Source organism: Dryobates pubescens, chromosome 40 (genome assembly GCF_014839835.1).
Source record: "Dryobates pubescens isolate bDryPub1 chromosome 40, bDryPub1.pri, whole genome shotgun sequence".
Taxonomy (NCBI): Eukaryota; Metazoa; Chordata; class Aves; order Piciformes; family Picidae; genus Dryobates; species Dryobates pubescens.
Window position 1 is genome coordinate 1,863,664 of NC_071651.1, and position 18,453 is coordinate 1,882,116.

The 18,453-nt window shown below is 60.2% G+C and overlaps 1 protein-coding gene across 1 annotated transcript; it reads right to left on the reverse strand.

Moving 5' to 3' along the window:
* Nucleotides 1-1,111: 1,111 nt before the first annotated feature.
* Nucleotides 1,112-14,930, reverse strand: LOC104310019 (keratin, type II cytoskeletal 4-like). Its single transcript, XM_054177382.1, has 9 exons — nucleotides 14,469-14,930; nucleotides 11,920-12,134; nucleotides 11,023-11,083; nucleotides 8,531-8,626; nucleotides 5,964-6,128; nucleotides 5,743-5,868; nucleotides 5,260-5,480; nucleotides 4,376-4,404; nucleotides 1,112-1,596 (listed from the first exon to the last, which is right to left on the reverse strand). Exons 1-9 carry the CDS (start codon nucleotides 14,928-14,930, stop codon nucleotides 1,112-1,114), a joined length of 1,860 nt encoding a protein of 619 aa, XP_054033357.1.
* Between the last annotated feature and the right edge of the window lie 3,523 nt (nucleotides 14,931-18,453).

Here is an 18,453-nt window from a genome sequence, read left to right on the forward strand (position 1 = left end):
AATTTGGACACCAGTAACTTCCTGGGGATGGAAGAGGTCAACTCAAGGCACCAACAGCTTCATGGGGGTGGGAGAGGTTAGCTCAAGGCACCAACAGCTTCATGGGGGTGGGAGAGGTCAACTCAAACAATCTGGGCACCACTAACTTCCTTGGGGTGGAAGAGGTCAACTCAAGGCACCACTAACTTCCTTGGGGTGGAAGAGGTCAACTCAAGGTACCAATAACTTCTTTGGGGTAGAAGAGGTCAACTCAAGGCACCACTAACTTCCTTGGGGTAGAAGAGGTTAACTCAAGGCACCAATAGCTTCATGGGGATGGAAGAGGTCAACTCAAGGAACCAATAACCTCAGGGGGGGTGGAAGAAGTCAACTCAAACAATCTGGGCACCACTAACTTGGGGATGGGGCTGTGGGGGAGCTCTTCTCCAGCATCAGCAGGCTTCCAAGCAGCCACCCCCTACCCTGCAGAAGCAAATCAAGGGTCTAAGGTTGGCATCTGGAAGCCAATCCCAGCCAGAGCCTGTGGCAGGAGGCTCTGGAAGGTGAAATTTGCCTTCTGTGGAACATTTCAGCTCAGGGCTGTTTGGGGGTGCTGGGGTTTGGGTTTGATGCTCTGCTGGGAAGTTGGAAGTTTAAGCCTCAAACCCCAGGCAATTCCACAGCCCAGAGAGGAGCCAAGAAGCTCCTGGGGAAGTCAGCTCCTCCCTCTCCTGTCTGAAATGCTTTGGGAAGAGCTGGAAGGGAGAAGTTGTTCTGTGGAGGGAAGAGGGTTGGGGGAAAGGAAGCTGCTGGTCACAGGGGAAAGCCAGAGGGGGAAGCCAGGACACCAAAGCAAAGCCTTCAAGCTGCGAGCCTCTAGACAGCAAGGGTGCTGGGGAAGCTTGGGGGATGTGTCTGGGGCAGGCTGGGGACTCTGCAAGCAGCCCTGGGGGGGTTCTAGCCGACGCTTCAGGAAGGCAGGAAAGGGTTTGGGCGACCGCAACGCTGCTGCTAGGGGGCAGGGAGCTACCCCGCATCGTCTCAGGGGTAGGAGCTGCACCTCTCAGGAGCTGCACGTCCCAGGAGCCGCCCTCCGACCTCTCTGGCTGTGCCACCTCCCCAGCTGGCGGCCCTAGGGGACCACGCAGGGCTCTCTGACCACCCCGAAGCCCCCCGGCACCACGCCGTTGTTGCAGCCCACCACCTCGGGGCCGCTGGCGACCACGACGGGGGACCCCGCCAGCTGCCTGACGACACAGCCCTGGGTGCCAAAGCTGACCACCCCCCCGGGCTGGCAGGGCCCCAGCCTGGCATTCAAGGGCGGGTTGGCCGCGCTGATGAGGGTGCGGGCCGGGTACCCCCCGCTGCGGGAGCTGAACCCCCCCCCGGCTTTGCAGCTGACCACTCCCGGCTGGCAGTAGACCTCCGGCACGCACTGCTTGGCCACCGAGCTGAGGACCCTCTTGGGGTGGATCCCAGCGCTCCTGGAGCTGAATCCTCCGTTCTGGGAGCTGTGGCGTCCGGATCTCCTCCCCAGGGAGCCGTAGCCGCAGGCGGCTCCGCCGGCAGCCAGCAGCCCGCAGTCCTCCGGGATGTTGTAGCCGCTGCTGACCACGGCTGCAAGACAGCCCCCGGGGGGGTCAGTGTGGGGAGAGTCTCTCTCTCAAAGCAAAGTTGTGTCAGGAGTGACAGAAACGCACACCCCTGATTGCCTCTGGCTTTGCCCAGCAGGTCTGAGCCCCTGCTCCTCCCAGCTCCTGCCCTGATTCCCTCTGGCTTTGCCCAGCAGGTCTGAGCCCCTGCTCCTCCCAGCCCCTGCCCAGCAGGTCTGAGCCCCTGCTCCTCCCAGCTCCTCTCCTGATTCCCTCTGGCTTTGCCCAGCAGGTCTGAGCCCCTGCTCCTCCCAGCCCCTGCCCTGCTTCCCTCTGGCTTTGTCCAGCAGGTCTGAGCCCCTGCTCCTCCCAGCTCCTCTCCTGAGTCCCTCTGGCTTTGTCCAGCAGATCTGAGCCCCTGCTCCTCCCAGCCCCTGCCCTGCTTCCCTCTTGGCTTTGCCCAGCAGGTCTGAGCCCCTGCTCCTCCCAGCCCCTGCCCTGCTTCCCTCTGGCTTTGTCCAGCAGGGCTGAGCCCCTGCTCCTCCCAGCCCCTGCCCAGCAGGGCTGAGCCCCTGCTCCTCCCAGCCCCTGCCCTGCTTCCCTCTGGCTTTGTCCAGCAGGTCTGAGCCCCTGCTCCTCCCAGCTCCTCTCCTGAGTCCCTCTGGCTTTGTCCAGCAGGTCTGAGCCCCTGCTCCTCCCAGCCCCTGCCCTGCTTCCCTCTGGCTTTGCCCAGCAGGTCTGAGCCCCTGCTCCTCCCAGCTCCTCTCCTGAGTCCCTCTGGCTTTGTCCAGCAGGTCTGAGCCCCTGCTCCTCCCAGCCCCTGCCCTGCTTCCCTCTGGCTTTGTCCAGCAGGTCTGAGCCCCTGCTCCTCCCAGCCCCTGCCCTGCTTCCCTCTGGCTTTGTCCAGCAGGTCTGAGCCCCTGCTCCTCCCAGCCCCTGCCCTGCAGGTCTGAGCCCCTGCTCCTCCCAGCCCCTGCCCTGATTCCCTCTGGCTTTGCCCAGCAGGTCTGAGCCCCTGCTCCTCCCAGCCCCTGCCCAGCAGGTCTGAGCCCCTGCTCCTCCCAGCTCCTCTCCTGAGTCCCTCTGGCTTTGTCCAGCAGGGCTGAGCCCCTGCTCCTCCCAGCCCCTGCCCTGCTTCCCTCTGGCTTTGCCCAGCAGGGCTGAGCCCCTGCTCCTCCCAGCCCCTCTCCTGATTCCCTCTGGCTTTGCCCAGCAGATCTGAGCCCCTGCTCCTCCCAGCTCCTCTCCTGAGTCCCTCTGGCTTTGTCCAGCAGGGCTGAGCCCCTGCTCCTCCCAGCTCCTCTCCTGATTCCCTCTGGCTTTGCCCAGCAGATCTGAGCCCCTGCTCCTCCCAGCCCCTGCCCAGCAGGGCTGAGCCCCTGCTCCTCCCAGCCCCTGCCCAGCAGATCTGAGCCCCTGCTCCTCCCAGCCCCTGCCCAGCAGGTCTGAGCCCCTGCTCCTCCCAGCCCCTGCCCAGCAGGTCTGAGCCCCTGCTCCTCCCAGCCCCTGCCCAGCAGATCTGAGCCCCTGCTCCTCCCAGCCCCTGCCCTGCTTCCCTCTGGCTTTGCCCAGCAGGTCTGAGCCCCTGCTCCTCCCAGCCCCTGCCCTGATTCCCTCTGGCTTTGCCCAGCAGGTCTGAGCCCCTGCTCCTCCCAGCCCCTGCCCAGCAGGTCTGAGCCCCTGCTCCTCCCAGCCCCTGCCCTGAGTCCCTCTGGCTTTGTCCAGCAGGTCTGAGCCCCTGCTCCTCCCAGCCCCTGCCCTGCTTCCCTCTGGCTTTGTCCAGCAGGGCTGAGCCCCTGCTCCTCCCAGCCCCTGCCCAGCAGGGCTGAGCCCCTGCTCCTCCCAGCCCCTGCCCTGCTTCCCTCTGGCTTTGTCCAGCAGGTCTGAGCCCCTGCTCCTCCCAGCCCCTGCCCTGCTTCCCTCTGGCTTTGTCCAGCAGGGCTGAGCCCCTGCTCCTCCCAGCCCCTGCCCAGCAGGGCTGAGCCCCTGCTCCTCCCAGCCCCTGCCCTGCTTCCCTCTGCCTTTGCCCAGCAGGTCTGAGCCCCTGCTCCTCCCAGCCCCTGCCCTGCAGGTCTGAGCCCCTGCTCCTCCCAGCCCCTGCCCTGATTCCCTCTGGCTTTGCCCAGCAGGTCTGAGCCCCTGCTCCTCCCAGCCCCTGCCCAGCAGGTCTGAGTCCCTGCTCCTCCCAGCTCCTCTCCTGAGTCCCTCTGGCTTTGCCCAGCAAGGCTGAGCCCCTGCTCCTCCCAGCCCCTGCCCTGCTTCCCTCTGGCTTTGTCCAGCAGGTCTGAGCCCCTGCTCCTCCCAGCTCCTCTCCTGAGTCCCTCTGGCTTTGCCCAGCAGATCTGAGCCCCTGCTCCTCCCAGCCCCTGCCCTGAGTCCCTCTGGCTTTGCCCAGCAGGTCTGAGCCCCTGCTCCTCCCAGCCCCTGCCCAGCAGGTCTGAGCCCCTGCTCCTCCCAGCTCCTGCCCCATGTCCCAACACATTCCCTCACACCTCCTCCCGGTTCCCACACTGCTCAGCTCCCTGGGGCTTGGTTCTTTCCCAGCTTCATTGCCTGCTGGCTTCCCCAGGGCACCTCACTCTTGCCTCCAAGGGTGGAAAAGGGTCAGGGCTTTGAGCTTCCCTCCCTCCATCCAAAAGCTGAACATTTTGGGGGGGAGAAGTTAAGAGGTGGTTGAGAACTCTGGGCTTAAACTCTCCTGGGGCTGAAATGGAGAAGGGAGGCAGAGGGAGGTGGGACAAATGGGGGTGGGGGGCACTACTCCATGAGAGAGCCTCATGGTTGGAGCCCTCCAGGATACTTACAGACACTCACAGGGTTCCCCACACATATCCTGTTAGTGGAGAGAGGAGAGGCAGACATCAGGCTCTGGGCCAGCAGCATCCCCAGCTAGCAGCCTGCTGTTCCTCATGACTTGCAGCCATGCATCCACCCCACAGAGCCTCCTGTTGGAACATGCCTGCCTATCCCTAGGGCAGGAACTGTTTTTGCTGGCACAAGGGAGGCTTCTGTGGCCTCCAGCTCTTTCTCCAGCCCCAGTTTCTGTGAGCTTGGGAAGATCTCTGCCCTGCTGAGACCTCAGCTCCAACCCTGCCTCCAGCTCTGCTGTCCCCAGCAGCAGGAGGCCACAGAGCTGCTGGGGGGAGCCCAGGGGAGGCCACAGAGAGGCTGCCAGGGCTGGAGCAGCTCTGCTGGGAGCACAGCCTGAGGCAGCTGGGGCTGTGCAGCCCAGAGGGGAGAAGGCTCCAGGGGCACCTCAGAGCTGCCCCCAGAGCCTGAAGGGATCCTGCAGGAAGGCTGCAGAGAGACTTTGGCTGAGGGGGGCTGGAGCCAGCCCCAGGGGGAAGGGTTTGGAGCTGAGGCAGAGCAGGCTTGGAGTGGAGCTGAGGGAGAAGCTCTGCAGCAGGAGGCTGCTGAGAGCCTGGCCCAGGCTGCCCAGGGAGGCTGTGGCTGCCTCCTGCCTGGGGGTGCTGAGGGCCAGGCTGGATGAGGCCCTGAGCAGCTGAGCCTGGCTGAGAGCAGTCCCTGGGCAGGGTGGGGAGCTTGGAACTGGCTGAGCTCTGAGCTCCCTTCCAGGCTGAGCCACTCTGGGACTCCATGATGATGGAGCTGCAAAATCCCCTGGGGAGTTGGCATTGCTCTGCTCTCTGCTCTGCAGGAGACAAGGGAGAGGGCCTCTGGCACCCACCTGCTCTCTTCCCCCTCCAGCAGGGTCTTGTATGTTGCAATCTCAATGTCCAGGGCCAGTTTGACGTTGAGCAGCTCCTGGTAGTCCCTGAGCATGCAAGCCAGCTCGTCCTTGGCCTTCTGCAGGGCGCTCTGCAGCTCAATGTGCTTCTCCCGGGCGTCTTTGAGGGCGCAGTCCCCACGCTGCTCCACGTCACAGATGGAGGTCTGCAGGCAGGAGACCTGGCAGAGAGGAAGGTGACAGTGCAGGAGTGCCCAAGGCTTTGCTTCCTACGTCCTGGCCATTCAGGGTCTGGATTCATCCTCTCTCCCAGCGGCAAAGAGAGGAGGCGGCCACCAGAGTCCTTCCCTCCGTCAGCCTCTGGCGGCTTCCCAACCCCAGCCTCCAGCAGGCCTGAAGTCTAGTGGAGGCTCTTGCCCCGTGGCTGAGCTGCCCTCCCTGGCCCTGCCCTGTCTGGAAGCATCACCCCTGGGGCTCTCCCACCTGCTTCTTGGCGTTCTCCAGCTCGCACTGCAGCTTCTGGATCATGCGAGTCAGCTCCGAGATCTCGCACTTGTTGCTCTGGAGGTCGTCGCAGTACTTCCCCCTCTTGTCCTGCAGCTCCTGGAACTGCAGACCCCCCCCAAGAACAAGGCCAGGGTTGGGTTTGCCCTGCAGCCTGCTGGCTCCTGGCAGCACCACCCAGCTGGCTGCTCACTACCCACCCTGGTTTGGTAGAAAGCATCAACTTCCTCTTTGCTCTTCTGAGCTATCTCCTGGTACCAGCACTCCACGTTCTTGATGATGCTCTCCATGTCCAGGTCCCGGTTGTTGTCCATCTTCACCACCACTGAGGTGTCACACAGCTGCCTGTCCACCTGGGCTCGCTCCTGCAGGGGAGGGGAAGGCTTTAGGCAGCTCTCAGCAGGCCTCAGGCTTCACAGTGCAGGAGGAAGGGTCGGGGACAGCAATCCCCCACCCCCCACTGTCGTTTGCCTTCTACCCATCCGGGCTGCCCCTGGTGGGGGATGAAGGAAGGCAGGAGCCCCATGGCCATACAGCAACCAGACTCCAGGCATGCAGAGGAGCTCAGAAGTCCTCCCACAAGGCCTTGATTGCTGCCTTGTAGAGTGCCCAGCACTGCAGAGCCTCAGAGTGCCACTTACAGAGGGGGTCCTGGAAGCAGCTAAGAGCAGTCCCAAGCGTGTCCCTGGCAGCATCCCTGCAGCAGAGCCCTTGCCAGGTGAAGCAGCAAAGGGAAGCAGAAGCCCCTAGCAGCTCCAACCTCTCCCCCAGTCCACCTTACAGCTCAGAGTGGCTGCTTTCATCCTCTTTGGAATCAATCTGTGCTCTTTGTTATCAACCACTGGAAGTGAGGAGATTCAGACCTGCTGGTGGCCTCCCAGGAGCCCCAGAAAAGCTGGGGAGGGACTTTGGAGGCTGTCAGGGAGGGAGAGGACTGGGGGGGATGGAGAAAAACTGGAAGTGGGGAGACTCAGATTGGATGTGAGGAAGAAGTTGTTCCCCAGGAGGGTGCTGAGAGCCTGGCACAGGTTGCCCAGGGAGTGCTGGAAGCCTCAGCCCTGGAGGTGCTGAGGGCCAGGCTGGAGGTGGCTGTGAGCAACCTGCTGTGGTGTGAGGGCTCCCTGCCCATGGCAGGTGGGGGGTGGCACTGCCTCATCCTTGGGGTCCCTTCCAGCCTTGACCATTCTGTGATCCTATGAATCCTTAACCAGTGGAAGCCAACCACCTCCCTGAGCTCCAATCTGTTCCCACTGAGAGCTGCCAGCGTGCCAAGGAGGTGGCTCCTGCAGCAGGGCCCAATCCAAGGGTGCCAAGGTGAGGATGATGCTCTTGGCACCCATGGAAGCTAAGGAATTGGCCAGCTAAGGAGTCCTGCCCTCTGCATGCATCCAGCAGCTGCCCTCAGGTGGGGCTGCAACCCCCTTCCACCCCCTCCACCCCCCCAGCTCAGGGCCCCAGCAAGTCCTTCGGGTTGGCTCAGCAGAAACCCTCCCTGCTGGATGGGTTGCAGCCTGCCAGCTGCTGACCTGCCCTGCTGACCTGCAGCAATCCTGTCCACATCAAGGGCAAGGAACCTGAGTGACTTAACCCTTGGCACCCTCTCATCTTCAGCTGCTTTGCTGCTGCTAATGACAGGATCCAGCTGGGAGCTTCTCCATCTCTCATCAGACAGCAGCAAGCTGGAGGAACTGGCTGGGCTCTTCTCTTGGCTCAGGGCAAGAGGTAGGACACAGCCAGCCCAGACCTGGAGCTGTGTCAAGCAAGGGGGAACCACCCAGCTGCCAGCTCAGTGCTGCTGATGTGATACCAGCCTTGGGCCTCAGGCTGCCAGGTGCTGAGGGCTTGGGGTAAGACACAGATCCATGGAATGGTCTGGGTTGGAAGGGACTTTGAAGGCCATCTAGTTCCAACAGGGAATCCTAGAATGGCTTGGGTTGGAAGGGACCTTAAAGGCCACCCAGTTCCAACAGGGACTCCTAGAATGGATTGGGTTGGAAGGGACCTTGAAGACCATCAGGTTCCAGCACAGAATCCTAGACTGGATTGGGTTGGAAAGGACCTTAAAGGCTATCTGGTTCCAACAGAGAACCATAGAAACTTAGAATGGTTTAGGTTGGAAGGGACCTTAAAGGCCAATCCTAGACTGGTTTGGGTTGGAAGGGACCTTGAAGGCCATCTGGTTCCAGCACAGAATCCTAGAATGGTTTGGGCTGGAATGGATCTTAAAGGCCACCCAGTGCCAACAGGGAAGCCTAGAATGGATTGGGTTGGAAGGGACCTTGAAGACCATCTGGTTCCAACATAGAATCCTGGACTGGTTTGGGTTGGAAGGGACCTTAAAGGCCACCCAGTGCCAACAGGGAATCCTGGACTGGTTTGGGTTGGAAGGGACCTTAAAGGCCACCCAGTGCCAACAGGGACTCCTGGACTGGTCTGGGTTGGAAGGGACCTTAAAGGCCACCCAGTTCCAACAGGGAATCCTGGACTGGTTTGGGTTGGAAGGGACCTTAAAGGCCACCCAGTGCCAACATAGAATCCTGGGCTGGTCTGGGTTGGAAGGGACCTTAAAGGCCACCCAGTTCCAACAGGGACTCCTGGACTGGTCTGGGTTGGAAGGGACCTCCAAAGCTCACCCAGTCCAAGCCCCCTGCAGTCAGCAGGGACATCCTCCACCAGCTGAGGCTGCCCAGAGCCTTGTCCAGAGGGCTCTCAAGCAGCTGAAGGGTGAGCCCCAGCCAGCTCCTGGAGCAGCCCAGCAGGGACTCACCTCCTCAAACACACATTTCAACAGCTCCAGCTGCCGCCTCAGCAGATCCACCTTCACCTCCAGCTCTTCCTTGTTCAGAAAGATGCAGTCTGCATCCTGAAAGAGAGGAGACAGCCCCAGCCTGGCTGAGAGGAACAACAACTGGTGGAGAAAGACACAGAAGGCAGAGCCAGGAGAGCAGAAACCTGCCCCAACAGGACTCCAGGAGCAGGAAGGTGTGAGGGGATGAGTCAGGATGCTCTGCTGGCTCCTGAAGGGAAACAAAACCCTTCCAACATGACTGGCAGGAATTCATTTGGCTTCATTTGTTCCTCAGGACCAAAGCTACCAGCTCAGGGTTGAGCCTAATGAGGCTTTCAACATCCTTTGAGTTCTCCCTTGTGTTGCTCCAGGTGGTGGTTGCTGTTTGGTTTAATATTGTTCAAATGGTTTCTGCTTTTCTGATGTCCAAGAATAAAGGATGTGAGGAGGCAGCTGGGAAGCAGCCAACATCTTAGACAGCAGCTGTCCCAGAGTGACCTCTCCCACTCCTGTCCTCCCACTGGGACAGGACAAGAGGCAACAGGCACAGCCTTGGCCACCACAAGTTCCATCCAAACAGGAGGAGGAACTTCCCTCCTGTGAGGGTGGTGGAGCCTTGGAGCAGGCTGCCCAGGGAGCACAAGGGCTGGGGAGGGCTGAGGAGAGCACAAGGAGAGCACAAGGGCTGAGGAGAGCTGAGGAGAGCACAAGGAGAGCACAAGGGCTGAGGAGAGCTGAGGAGAGCACAAGGAGAGCACAAGGGCTGGGGAGGGATGAGGAGAGCACAAGGGCTGGGGAGGGCTGAGGAGAGCTCAAGGAGAGCACAAGGGCTGGGGAGAGCACAAGGGCTGAGGAGAGCACAAGGAGAGCACAAGGAGAGCACAAGGAGAGCACAAGGGCTGAGGAGAGCACAAGGGCTGAGGAGAGCACAAGGAGAGCACAAGGAGAGCACAAGGAGAGCACAAGGGCTGAGGAGGGGCAAGGAGAGCACAAGGGCTGAGGAGAGCTCAAGGGCTGGGGAGAGCTCAAGGGCTGGGGAGAGCTCAAGGGCTGGGGAGCAGCAGCAGCCACCCAGACACCAACCATTAGCAGCAAATAACAGCCTTGGCCACCACAAGTTCCATCCAAACAGGAGGAGGAACTTCCCTCCTGTGAGGGTGGTGGAGCCTTGGAGCAGGCTGCCCAGGGAGCACAAGGTCTGGGGAGGGCTGAGGAGAGCACAAGGAGAGCACAAGGGCTGAGGAGAGCACAAGGAGAGCAAAAGGGCTGAGGAGAGCACAAGGAGAGCAAAAGGGCTGAGGAGAGCTGAGGAGAGCACAAGGGCTGGGGAGGGCTGAGGAGAGCACAAGGGCTGAGGAGCAGCAGCAGCCACCCAGACACCAACCATTAGCAGCAAATAACAGCCTTGGCCACCACAAGTTCCATCCAAACAGGAGGAGGAACTTCCCTCCTGTGAGGGTGGTGGAGCCTTGGAGCAGGCTGCCCAGAGAGGTGGTGGAGTCTCCATCTCTGGAGTCATTCCAAACCCACCTGGATGCCATCCTCTGCAAGCTGCCCCAGGACCTGTGGAGACCATCAGCAGAGGGTTTGGACTTGGTGGTCTCCACAGGTCCCTTCCAATCTCCACCATTCTCTGGTGCCAGTTGCCTCTTTCTCTGCCCCTGTGCCTCTTTACCACAGAAGGTTAGGGGTTGGAAGGGACCCCTGGAGGTCCTCCAGTCCAACCCCCCTGCCAGAGCAGGGTCCCTCAGGAGCACATCCAGCTGGGGCTGGAAAGGCTCCAGGGAAGGAGGCTCCACAACCTCTCTGGGCAGCCTGCTCCAGGGCCCTGGGAGCCTCCCAGTGCAGAAGATTTCCCTAGATGGGGAGAGGCTGCCCAGGGAGGTGGTGGAGTCTCCATCCCTGGAGGGGCTCAAGAAACCTGTGGGTGCTGGGGATGTGGTTTGGAGCCCATGGTGGTGGTGCTGGGTTGACAGGAGCAGAGGTTTAGAGGATGTTAGGGGTTTGAAGGGACCTCTGAAGGTCATCCAGTCCAACCCCCCCTGCCAGAGCAGGACCACAGAACCCAGCACAGGGCCCCCAGGGACACATCCAGATGGGGCTGGGAGGCCTCCAGGGAAGGAGGCTCCACAACCTCCCTGGGCAGCCTGCTCCAGGGCTCTGGGAGCCTCCCAGTGCAGAAGTTCCTCCTGGTGCTGAGGTGGAACCTCCTGGGCTGCAGTTTCCATCCACTGCCCCTTGGCCTGCCCCAGGGTGGAGCTGAGCAGAGCCTGGCCCTGTCCCCTCCCCCCTGCCCCCCCAGCCCTTAGCTATTGATAGACATCGATCAGATCCCTCTCAGACTTCTCCAGGGCTCAGCCTCTCCTCATAGGGCAGTGCTCCAGGTCACTCCAGCATCCTGGTAGCCCTCTGCTGGGCTCTCTCCAGCAGATCCCTGTCCCCCCTGAGCTGGGGAGCCCCAAACTCCTCACCTTTTTGAGTGCCACAAACTCATTCTCCACCGTGGTGCGCCTGTTGATCTCCTCCTCGTATCTGTGGGACAAGGAGAGCTCAAGGGCTGGGGACAGCTCAAGGGCTGGGGAGGGATGAGGAGAGCTCAAGGGCTGGGGAGGGCTGGGGAGAGCTCAAGGGCTGGGGAGGGCTGGGGAGAGCACAAGGGCTGGGGAGGGCTGAGGAGAGCACAAGGGCTGGGGAGGGCTGAGGAGAGCTCAAGGGCTGGGGAGGGATGAGGAGAGCTCAAGGGCTGGGGAGAGCTGAGGAGAGCACAAGGGCTGGGGAGGGCTGAGGAGAGCTCAAGGGCTGGGGAGGGATGAGGAGAGCTCAAGGGCTGGGGAGGGCTGAAGAGAGCACAAGGGCTGGGGAGGGCTGGGGAGAGCACAAGGGCTGGGGAGGGCTGGGGAGAGCTCAAGGGCTGGGGAGGGCTGGGGAGAGCTCAAGGGCTGGGGAGGGCTGGGGAGAGCACAAGGGCTGGGGAGGGCTGAGGAGAGCACAAGGGCTGGGGAGGGCTGAGGAGAGCTCAAGGGCTGGGGAGAGCTCAAGGGCTGGGGAGAGCTCAAGGGCTGGGGAGAGCTCAAGGGCTGGGGAGAGCTGAGGAGAGCACAAGGGCTGGGGAGCAGCAGCAGGCACCCAGACACCAACCAGCAGCAGCAAACAGCAACCTTGGCTGGCTCCCAGGCTGGCAGCAGAGCCCCTGGGGAGCAGACTTCAGAGCACCCCAGATCAGAAGCCTCTTCATTACCAATGCAAAAGGCTTCGCGAGGGCAGACAGAGGAGTGGGGCAGCCCCGGAGGGGCTGGGAGGCCTTGCCTGAGCCCAACCAGAGCAGCAGGGGGATGCCAAGCAGCTGGAGGGGCCCTGGGGGTCCTTACTTGCACTTGAACTCCTCCACCAGCTGGCTGGTGGCGCACTCCTCGCTGCCCAGCTTCTGCTTCTCGCAGAGCAGGCAGTCCAGGCGCTTCCGCAGGTCGCAGATGTAGTTCTCGAAGTAGAGCTCCAGGTTCTTGCCTTTCTTGGGCAGGACATACTGCTGCAGCAGGCCCCACTTGGTCTCCAGCACCTTGTTCTGCTGCTCCAGGAAGCGAACCTGCAGGCCAGACAGGAGCAGCTCCTCAGATCAGGCGAGAAGGGCGAGGGCTGAGCAGCCGCAGAGGGAAGGCTCCTCCGGATGCGGCCTCCGAGGTAGCCTGGGGGGAGGTGGAGCCCCCAGAGGGTGGAACCTGTCTGTCTCTGGGGTATTTTCTACCAAGGGATCCTGAAGTGGCATCTCAGAATCATTTAGGTTGGAAGAGAGCCTTGAGATCATCAGGTCCAACCTGAAGGGACAGCTCAGAACCACTCAGGTTGGAAGACAGCCTTGAGATCTCCAGGTCCAGCCTGAAGGGACAGCTCAGAACCACTCAGGTTGGAAGAGAGCCTTGAGATCATCAGGTCCAGCCTGAAGGGACAGCTCAGAACCACTCAGGTTGGAAGAGAGCCTTGAGATCATCAGGTCCAGCCTGAAGGGACAGCTCAGAACGATTCAGGTTGGAAGAGAGCCTTGAGATCTCCAGGTCCAGCCTGAAGGGACAGCTCAGAACCATTCAGGTTGGAAGAGAGCCTTGAGATCTCCAGGTCCAACCTGAAGGGACAGCTCAGAACCACTCAGGTTGGAAGAGAGCCTTGAGATCTCCAGGTCCAACCTGAAGGGACAGCTCAGAACCATTCAGGTTGGAAGAGAGCCTTGAGGTCTCCAGGTCCAACCTGAAGGGACAGCTCAGAACCATTCAGGTTGGAAGAGAGCCTTGAGCTCATCAGGTCCAACCTGAAGGGGCAGCTCAGAGTCACTCAGGTTGGAAGAGAGCCTTGAGATCTCCAGGTCCATCCTGAAGGGACAGCTCAGAACCATTCAGGTTGGAGAAGACCTTTGAGATCTCCAGGTCCATCCTGAAGGGGCAGCTCAGACTTGGAATCTCAGAGTCATTTGGGTTGCAAAAGATCTCTCAGATGATCAAGTCCAGGAGCTACCAAGTCCAGCCAAGAGCTACCTCTGCCAAGCCTGGTGCCAAATGAGGTATCTAACACTGAGGTGCCTGGATCAAGGCTAACCTTCCTTGCCCCCAGGAATGGTTTGGGAATGATTTAAAGAGGGAAAGAGGATCCAATCTGGGGCCCAAAGATGAGGCCATCAGGGCTGGGACTTAGAGCTGAGCTAGACCAAGGTTGCAGTGAGAAGTGGAGCATGGAGAGGAGACCTTGGCTGTCACACAGACAGCAGCAAACAGCAGGCCCAGTGTGTGGCCATGAGGAACACTGAAGGCCTCCCTCTGACCCAACACAACTCTGTGGGCAGCTGGACCCTTGGCTGGACAAGGAGCACAAACCCCATGAGGAGAGGCTGAGGGAGCTGGGGTTGCTTAGCCTGGAGAAGAGGAGGCTCAGGGGAGACCTTCTTGCTCTCTCCAACTGCCTGCAGGGAGGTTGTAGCCAGCTGGGGGTTGGGCTCTTCTCCCAGGCAAGCAGCACCAGAACAAGAGGCCACAGTCTCAAGCTGTGCCAGGGGAGGTTCAGGCTGGAGGTAAGGAAGAAATTCTTCCCAGCAAGAGAGATTGGCCCTGGGGATGTGCTGCCCAGGGAGGTGGTGGAGTCCACATCCCTGGAGGTGTTGAAGAAGAGCCTGGATGAGGCCCTTGGTGCCATGGTTGAGTTGATTGGATGGTGCTGGGTGAGAGGTTGGACTTGGTGATCTCTGAGGTCTTTTACCAACCTGGTGAATTCTATTCTATTCTATTCTATCCTATTCTATTCTATTCTATCCTATCCTATTCTATCCTATCCTATTCCATTCTATTCTATTCCATTCCATCCTATTCTATCCTATTCTATTCTATCCTATTCCATTCCATTCCATCCTATTCTATTCCATTCCATTCTATTCTATCCTATTCCATTCCATCCCATCCTATTCCATCCCATTCTATTCTATTCCATCCCATTCTATCCTATTCTATTCCATTCCATTCCATTCTATTCTATTCTATCCTATTCTATTCCATTCCATTCCATTCCATTCCATTCCATCCCATCCTATTCCATCCCATTCTATTCTATTCCATCCCATTCTATCCTATTCTATTCCATTCCATTCTATTCTATCCTATTCCATTCCATCCCATCCTATTCCATTCCATCCCATCCTATTCCATCCCATTCTATCCTATTCTATTCCATTCCATTCCATTCCATCCTATTCCATTCCATCCCATCCTATTCCATCCCATTCTATCCTATTCTATTCTATTCCATCCCATTCTATCCTATTCTATTCTATTCTATTCCATTCCATTCTATCCTATTCTGTTCCATTCCGGCCCCAGCCCAGCCCTTCTTGGGGCTCCCGGAGGGGCTGGGCTGTGGCTGTGCCGCCGCGGGCCGCGCTCACCTTGTCGATGAAGCAGGCGAACTGGGTGTTGAGGCTCTTGATCTGCTCCTTCTCCTGGCAGCGTATCTCATGCTCCAGGGGGTCGACCCCCACGCAGAGAGGCTTCAGCAGCCTCTCGTCGATGCAGATGCCTTGGATGCCGTCAGCCTTGCGCTCGGGGTAGCCCCTGACGATGCTGTAGCCCCGGGGGCCGCAGACCCCGACCCTGCCGCCGGCGCCGCCGCCGTAGCCGGCGCCTGCCAAGCCGAACTCGCCGAAGCAGGCGGCCCCGCAGCCCCCATTGACGTAGGAGATCCTCCTGCTCGCCCCCAGGTTGCAGACGCTCCGGCTGCTGTAGGCGCCGGCCCCGCACCTGGCCGGCGGGCAGGCGGAGGCGGCGTAGCTGCGGCCGCAGACCTCCGAAGCCGAGCTGAAAGCTCTTCGCCCCAGCACGGAGCGCACCGTCGGCGCCTGCCTGCTCATGGCTGGAAGGAGAGGAGAGGTCTTGGTGGGGGTGGGTGTGTGTGGGGGGTGGGGGGGAGGGCTCAGCTCTTCCGCAGGGAGAGGGACAGAGATTCCCGCTGAAGTGACAGAGGGCTGCTGGGGGCCTTTATATACCTCTAGGAAGCTGGCCTCGATTAGGCTCGGGACGTTAATTGGCAGCGCTGGAGGCTTTGGTTTGCCTGGCAGCGGTAAATGCTCCTCGGGATGCAAAGCAGCTCCAGCAAACCCTAACTACTGAGGACATGAAAAGGGATCTGAGAAGTGCTCTGTTTGCAAGTTGGCTCAGCACAGATTAGGGTTTGAAGTGCTGCCCCTAATTACAGCTTAGGCAAGGTTGTTGTGTTGGGTTGTGTCGGGTGTTTTTTCCACCCCCCCCACCTCCTTCTTCCTTTCCAAAGGGAAAACTCTTTGTGGTCTGCTTGGGGCTGGCTGCCTCCTGGGCTGCTGGCAGCTTCTGCAGGCTGCCCCGAGGTGGCCTGGCAGGGGTGGGGGTGAGGAGAAAGGGGGCAGGAGGAAAGGAAAAGAAGAGAGAGGCAAGAGGGGGAGAATGGAGTGGAGGTTGTGTTGGCGGGGGGTGGGGGGAGGGAGGTGGAGGGAGGCAGGGAGGAGTGGATGGGTGGATGGGTGGAGGGAGGGAGGGAGAGATGGATGGAGGGATGGATGGAGGGATAAAGGGATGGATGGAGGCATGGAAGAATGGATGGGTGGATGGATGGAGGGATGGAGGGATGGATGGAGAGAGGGATGGAGGGATGGATGGGTGGTTGGGGGGAGGGATGGAGGGAGGGATGGAGAGAGGGATGGAGGGATGGATGGGTGGATGGGTGGAGGGATGGAGGGAGGGATGGATGGATGGATGGGTGGATGGATGGATGGGTGGATGGGTGGGTGGAGGGAAGGGTGGATAGAAAAGGGAGGGAGGGAGGGAGGAATGGATGGGTGGATGGAGGGAGGGATGGAGGGAGGGATGGATAGATGGAGGAATGGATGGATGGATGGTTGGATAGAGGGAGGGAGGGAGGGAGGGATGCATGGATGGATGGATGGAGGGATGGATGGATGGAGGGATGGATGGATGGAGGGATGGATGCATGGATGGGTGGATGGAGGGAGGGAGGGAGGGATGCATGGATGCTTTAATGGCCATGCTGCTGTTAATGGCTGCTGGTTGGACTCAATGATCTCAGAAGGCTTTTCCAACCCAAACAGCTCTCTGATTTTCACTTCAGTCATGCTGCAAGGTCCCTTGCCCCTTCCCTGGAGGTGCTCAGGGCCAGGCTGGATGAGGCCCTGAGCAAGCTGGGCTGGTGGGAGGTGTCCCTGGGCATGGCAGGGGGGTTGGAACTGGATGACCTTTAAGATCCCTTCCGACCCAAACCATCCCAGCAAGGCCTTGAGCTGCAGCCCACTTGGCACAGTTGGCTCTTTGGCCTTCTCTGTGGGGGAGGCTCCACCAAGCTGGATGTCAGCAGCCTTTTTGATTCCCCTTCTGGGAGCCTCTGGAGGGAACCACAGCAGAACAGTAGCACACTGGAGCCTGGTGAGAGCCTCCTCATCCATGGGGTGACACCTCCCAGCTGGGTGACTTTGCCAGTCACGTCCTTGACACCCCATGGAGCTCCAGCTCCAAGAGAAACAGCCCCTGGGCCCTTGCTGGGGGGGGACACTGGGGTGATTCACCCCCCTCAGGCACTGCTCTCTCCCCATCAACAGAGGAAGTCATAATGAGTGGATTAGGCTGGACACCAGAGATGACTTTGACTCACACTGCTGAGGTGAAGCTCTCCCTCCCCTAATCACCAGCCCAAGGAGATGAGAGAGGGAGCCCAGCAGCCAAGCATCTCCAGGCTGGCATTAGGGAAGTCACAACAACAGAGCTCCTCCAGCTCTTGGAGAGGGAATTGTTGGGGAGCTGAAAAACAAAAGGCCATCAGAGTGCAGAGAACTGGAGGCCCTCAGCCCTGCCTGGCTGAGGGGCAGCAGAGCCTGCACATGCAAGGGGAGGCTGGCAGGAGACAGCTGGGAGCTGGCTTCCCTCTGCCTCATTATCCCCACCCAAAATCATCACCACAAACCCCATGCTCAAGCTCCTGACAGCTCTGAAGCTTCTGGCAGTGTGGAATCACTGAGTGGCTCAGGCTGGGAGGGAGCTCAGAGCTCCTCTCCTCCAACCTCCACACCGTGCCCAGGGACTCCTCTCAGCCAGGCTCTGTGTGTGTGCAGAGTGGATCCTCCTTGGCCTTTGATCTCCTTAGGTCCTCCTCAGCCTCCCAGTGGCTCTGGTGTGTGCCACAGAGCCTGGCAGGGACACCTGGAAGTTCAGCTGGGGGTGGAGGATGCTGGTGGGGAGGTTCCAGTGGGGGTCTGGGCAGAGGGTTCCACTTCTCTCCTCCCAGCACAGCCTGCAGCTCTCCCCTGGACTCCTCAGCAGCCACAGCTTTGCTCTCCCTGCAGGAGCTCTCCCAGCTGCAGAGCCTGGTGGGCAGCACCAAGGTGCTGCTGTCCCTGGACAGCCCCAGGGAGCTGAACCTGGATGGCATCCTCGAGGAGGTCAGGCAGGAGTATGAGGCCCTTGCCCAGAGGAGCAGAGCTGAAGTGGATGCCATGCACCAGGGCAGGGTGAGTTGGCACCAACAGGGCACAGAGGCTGCTCAGGGGGGCAGAAGCCACAGGTCACAGGCTCCTGGCATGGCTCAGCCTGGAAGGGAGCTCAGAGCTCAGCCAGTTCCAAGCTCCCCCCCCGTGCCCAGGGACTGCTCTCAGCCAGGCTCAGCTGCTCAGGGCCTCATCCAGCCTGGCCCTCAGCACCCCCAGGCAGGAGGCAGCCACAGCCTCCCTGGGCAGCCTGGGCCAGGCTCTCAGCAGCCTCCTGCTGCAGAGCTTCTCCCTCAGCTCCACTCCAACCCTGCTCTGCCTCAGCTCCAAACCCTTCCCCCTGGGGCTGGCTCCAGCCCCCCTCAGCCAAAGTCTCTCTGCAGCCTTCCTGCAGGACCCCTTCAGGTTTAGAAGGCAGCTCTGAGGTCCCCCTGGAGCCTTCTCCTCTGCAGGCTGCACAGCCCCAGCTCCCTCAGCCTCCCAGCAGAGCTGCCCCAGCCCTGGCAGCCTCTCTGTGGCCCTCAAGCAGGAGGCAGAGACAGAGCAGAGCCCTGGACGTGCAGCACGGAGGCTCTCCAGGCCATTAATTGAGGAGGTAATTGCAGCTCCTGTGAGCTGGAGGGGCTGGTGGTAGGAATTAGGAGGCTAAACTGATACTTTTGTCCCCTCCACATGGGATAACTCAGGGATGACTTTCAGGTTCCACCTTTGTTGACAGCAGTTGAGGCCCTGGGCTCATGCTGGGGTGCCAGCAGGGTTGGCACTCGCAGCTCAACCTCCTATTAGAAGCTTCCAGCCAAAGGTTGTTGACTTCCCAGGCCCTGGAGGTTCTAAACAAAGAGCCAGCAGCAGCAGAATGCAGATCTGAATCCCAAGCAGGAGACAAAGGGCAATTGTTCTGAGCTCT

Bases quoted from the DNA above. Each gene is read 5' to 3' on its own strand.
- LOC104310019 (XM_054177382.1), bottom strand. From the start codon at position 14,930: ATGAGCAGGCAGGCGCCGACGGTGCGCTCCGTGCTGGGGCGAAGAGCT. The intron at 11,084-11,919 runs GTAAGGACCCCC...CTTGTCCCACAG, and splicing joins GTGGAGGAGTTCAAGTGCAA to ATACGAGGAGGAGATCAACA. The intron at 4,405-5,259 runs GTGGGTGCCAGA...CTCCACTAACAG, and splicing joins CTGGAGGGGGAAGAGAGCAG to GATATGTGTGGGGAACCCTG.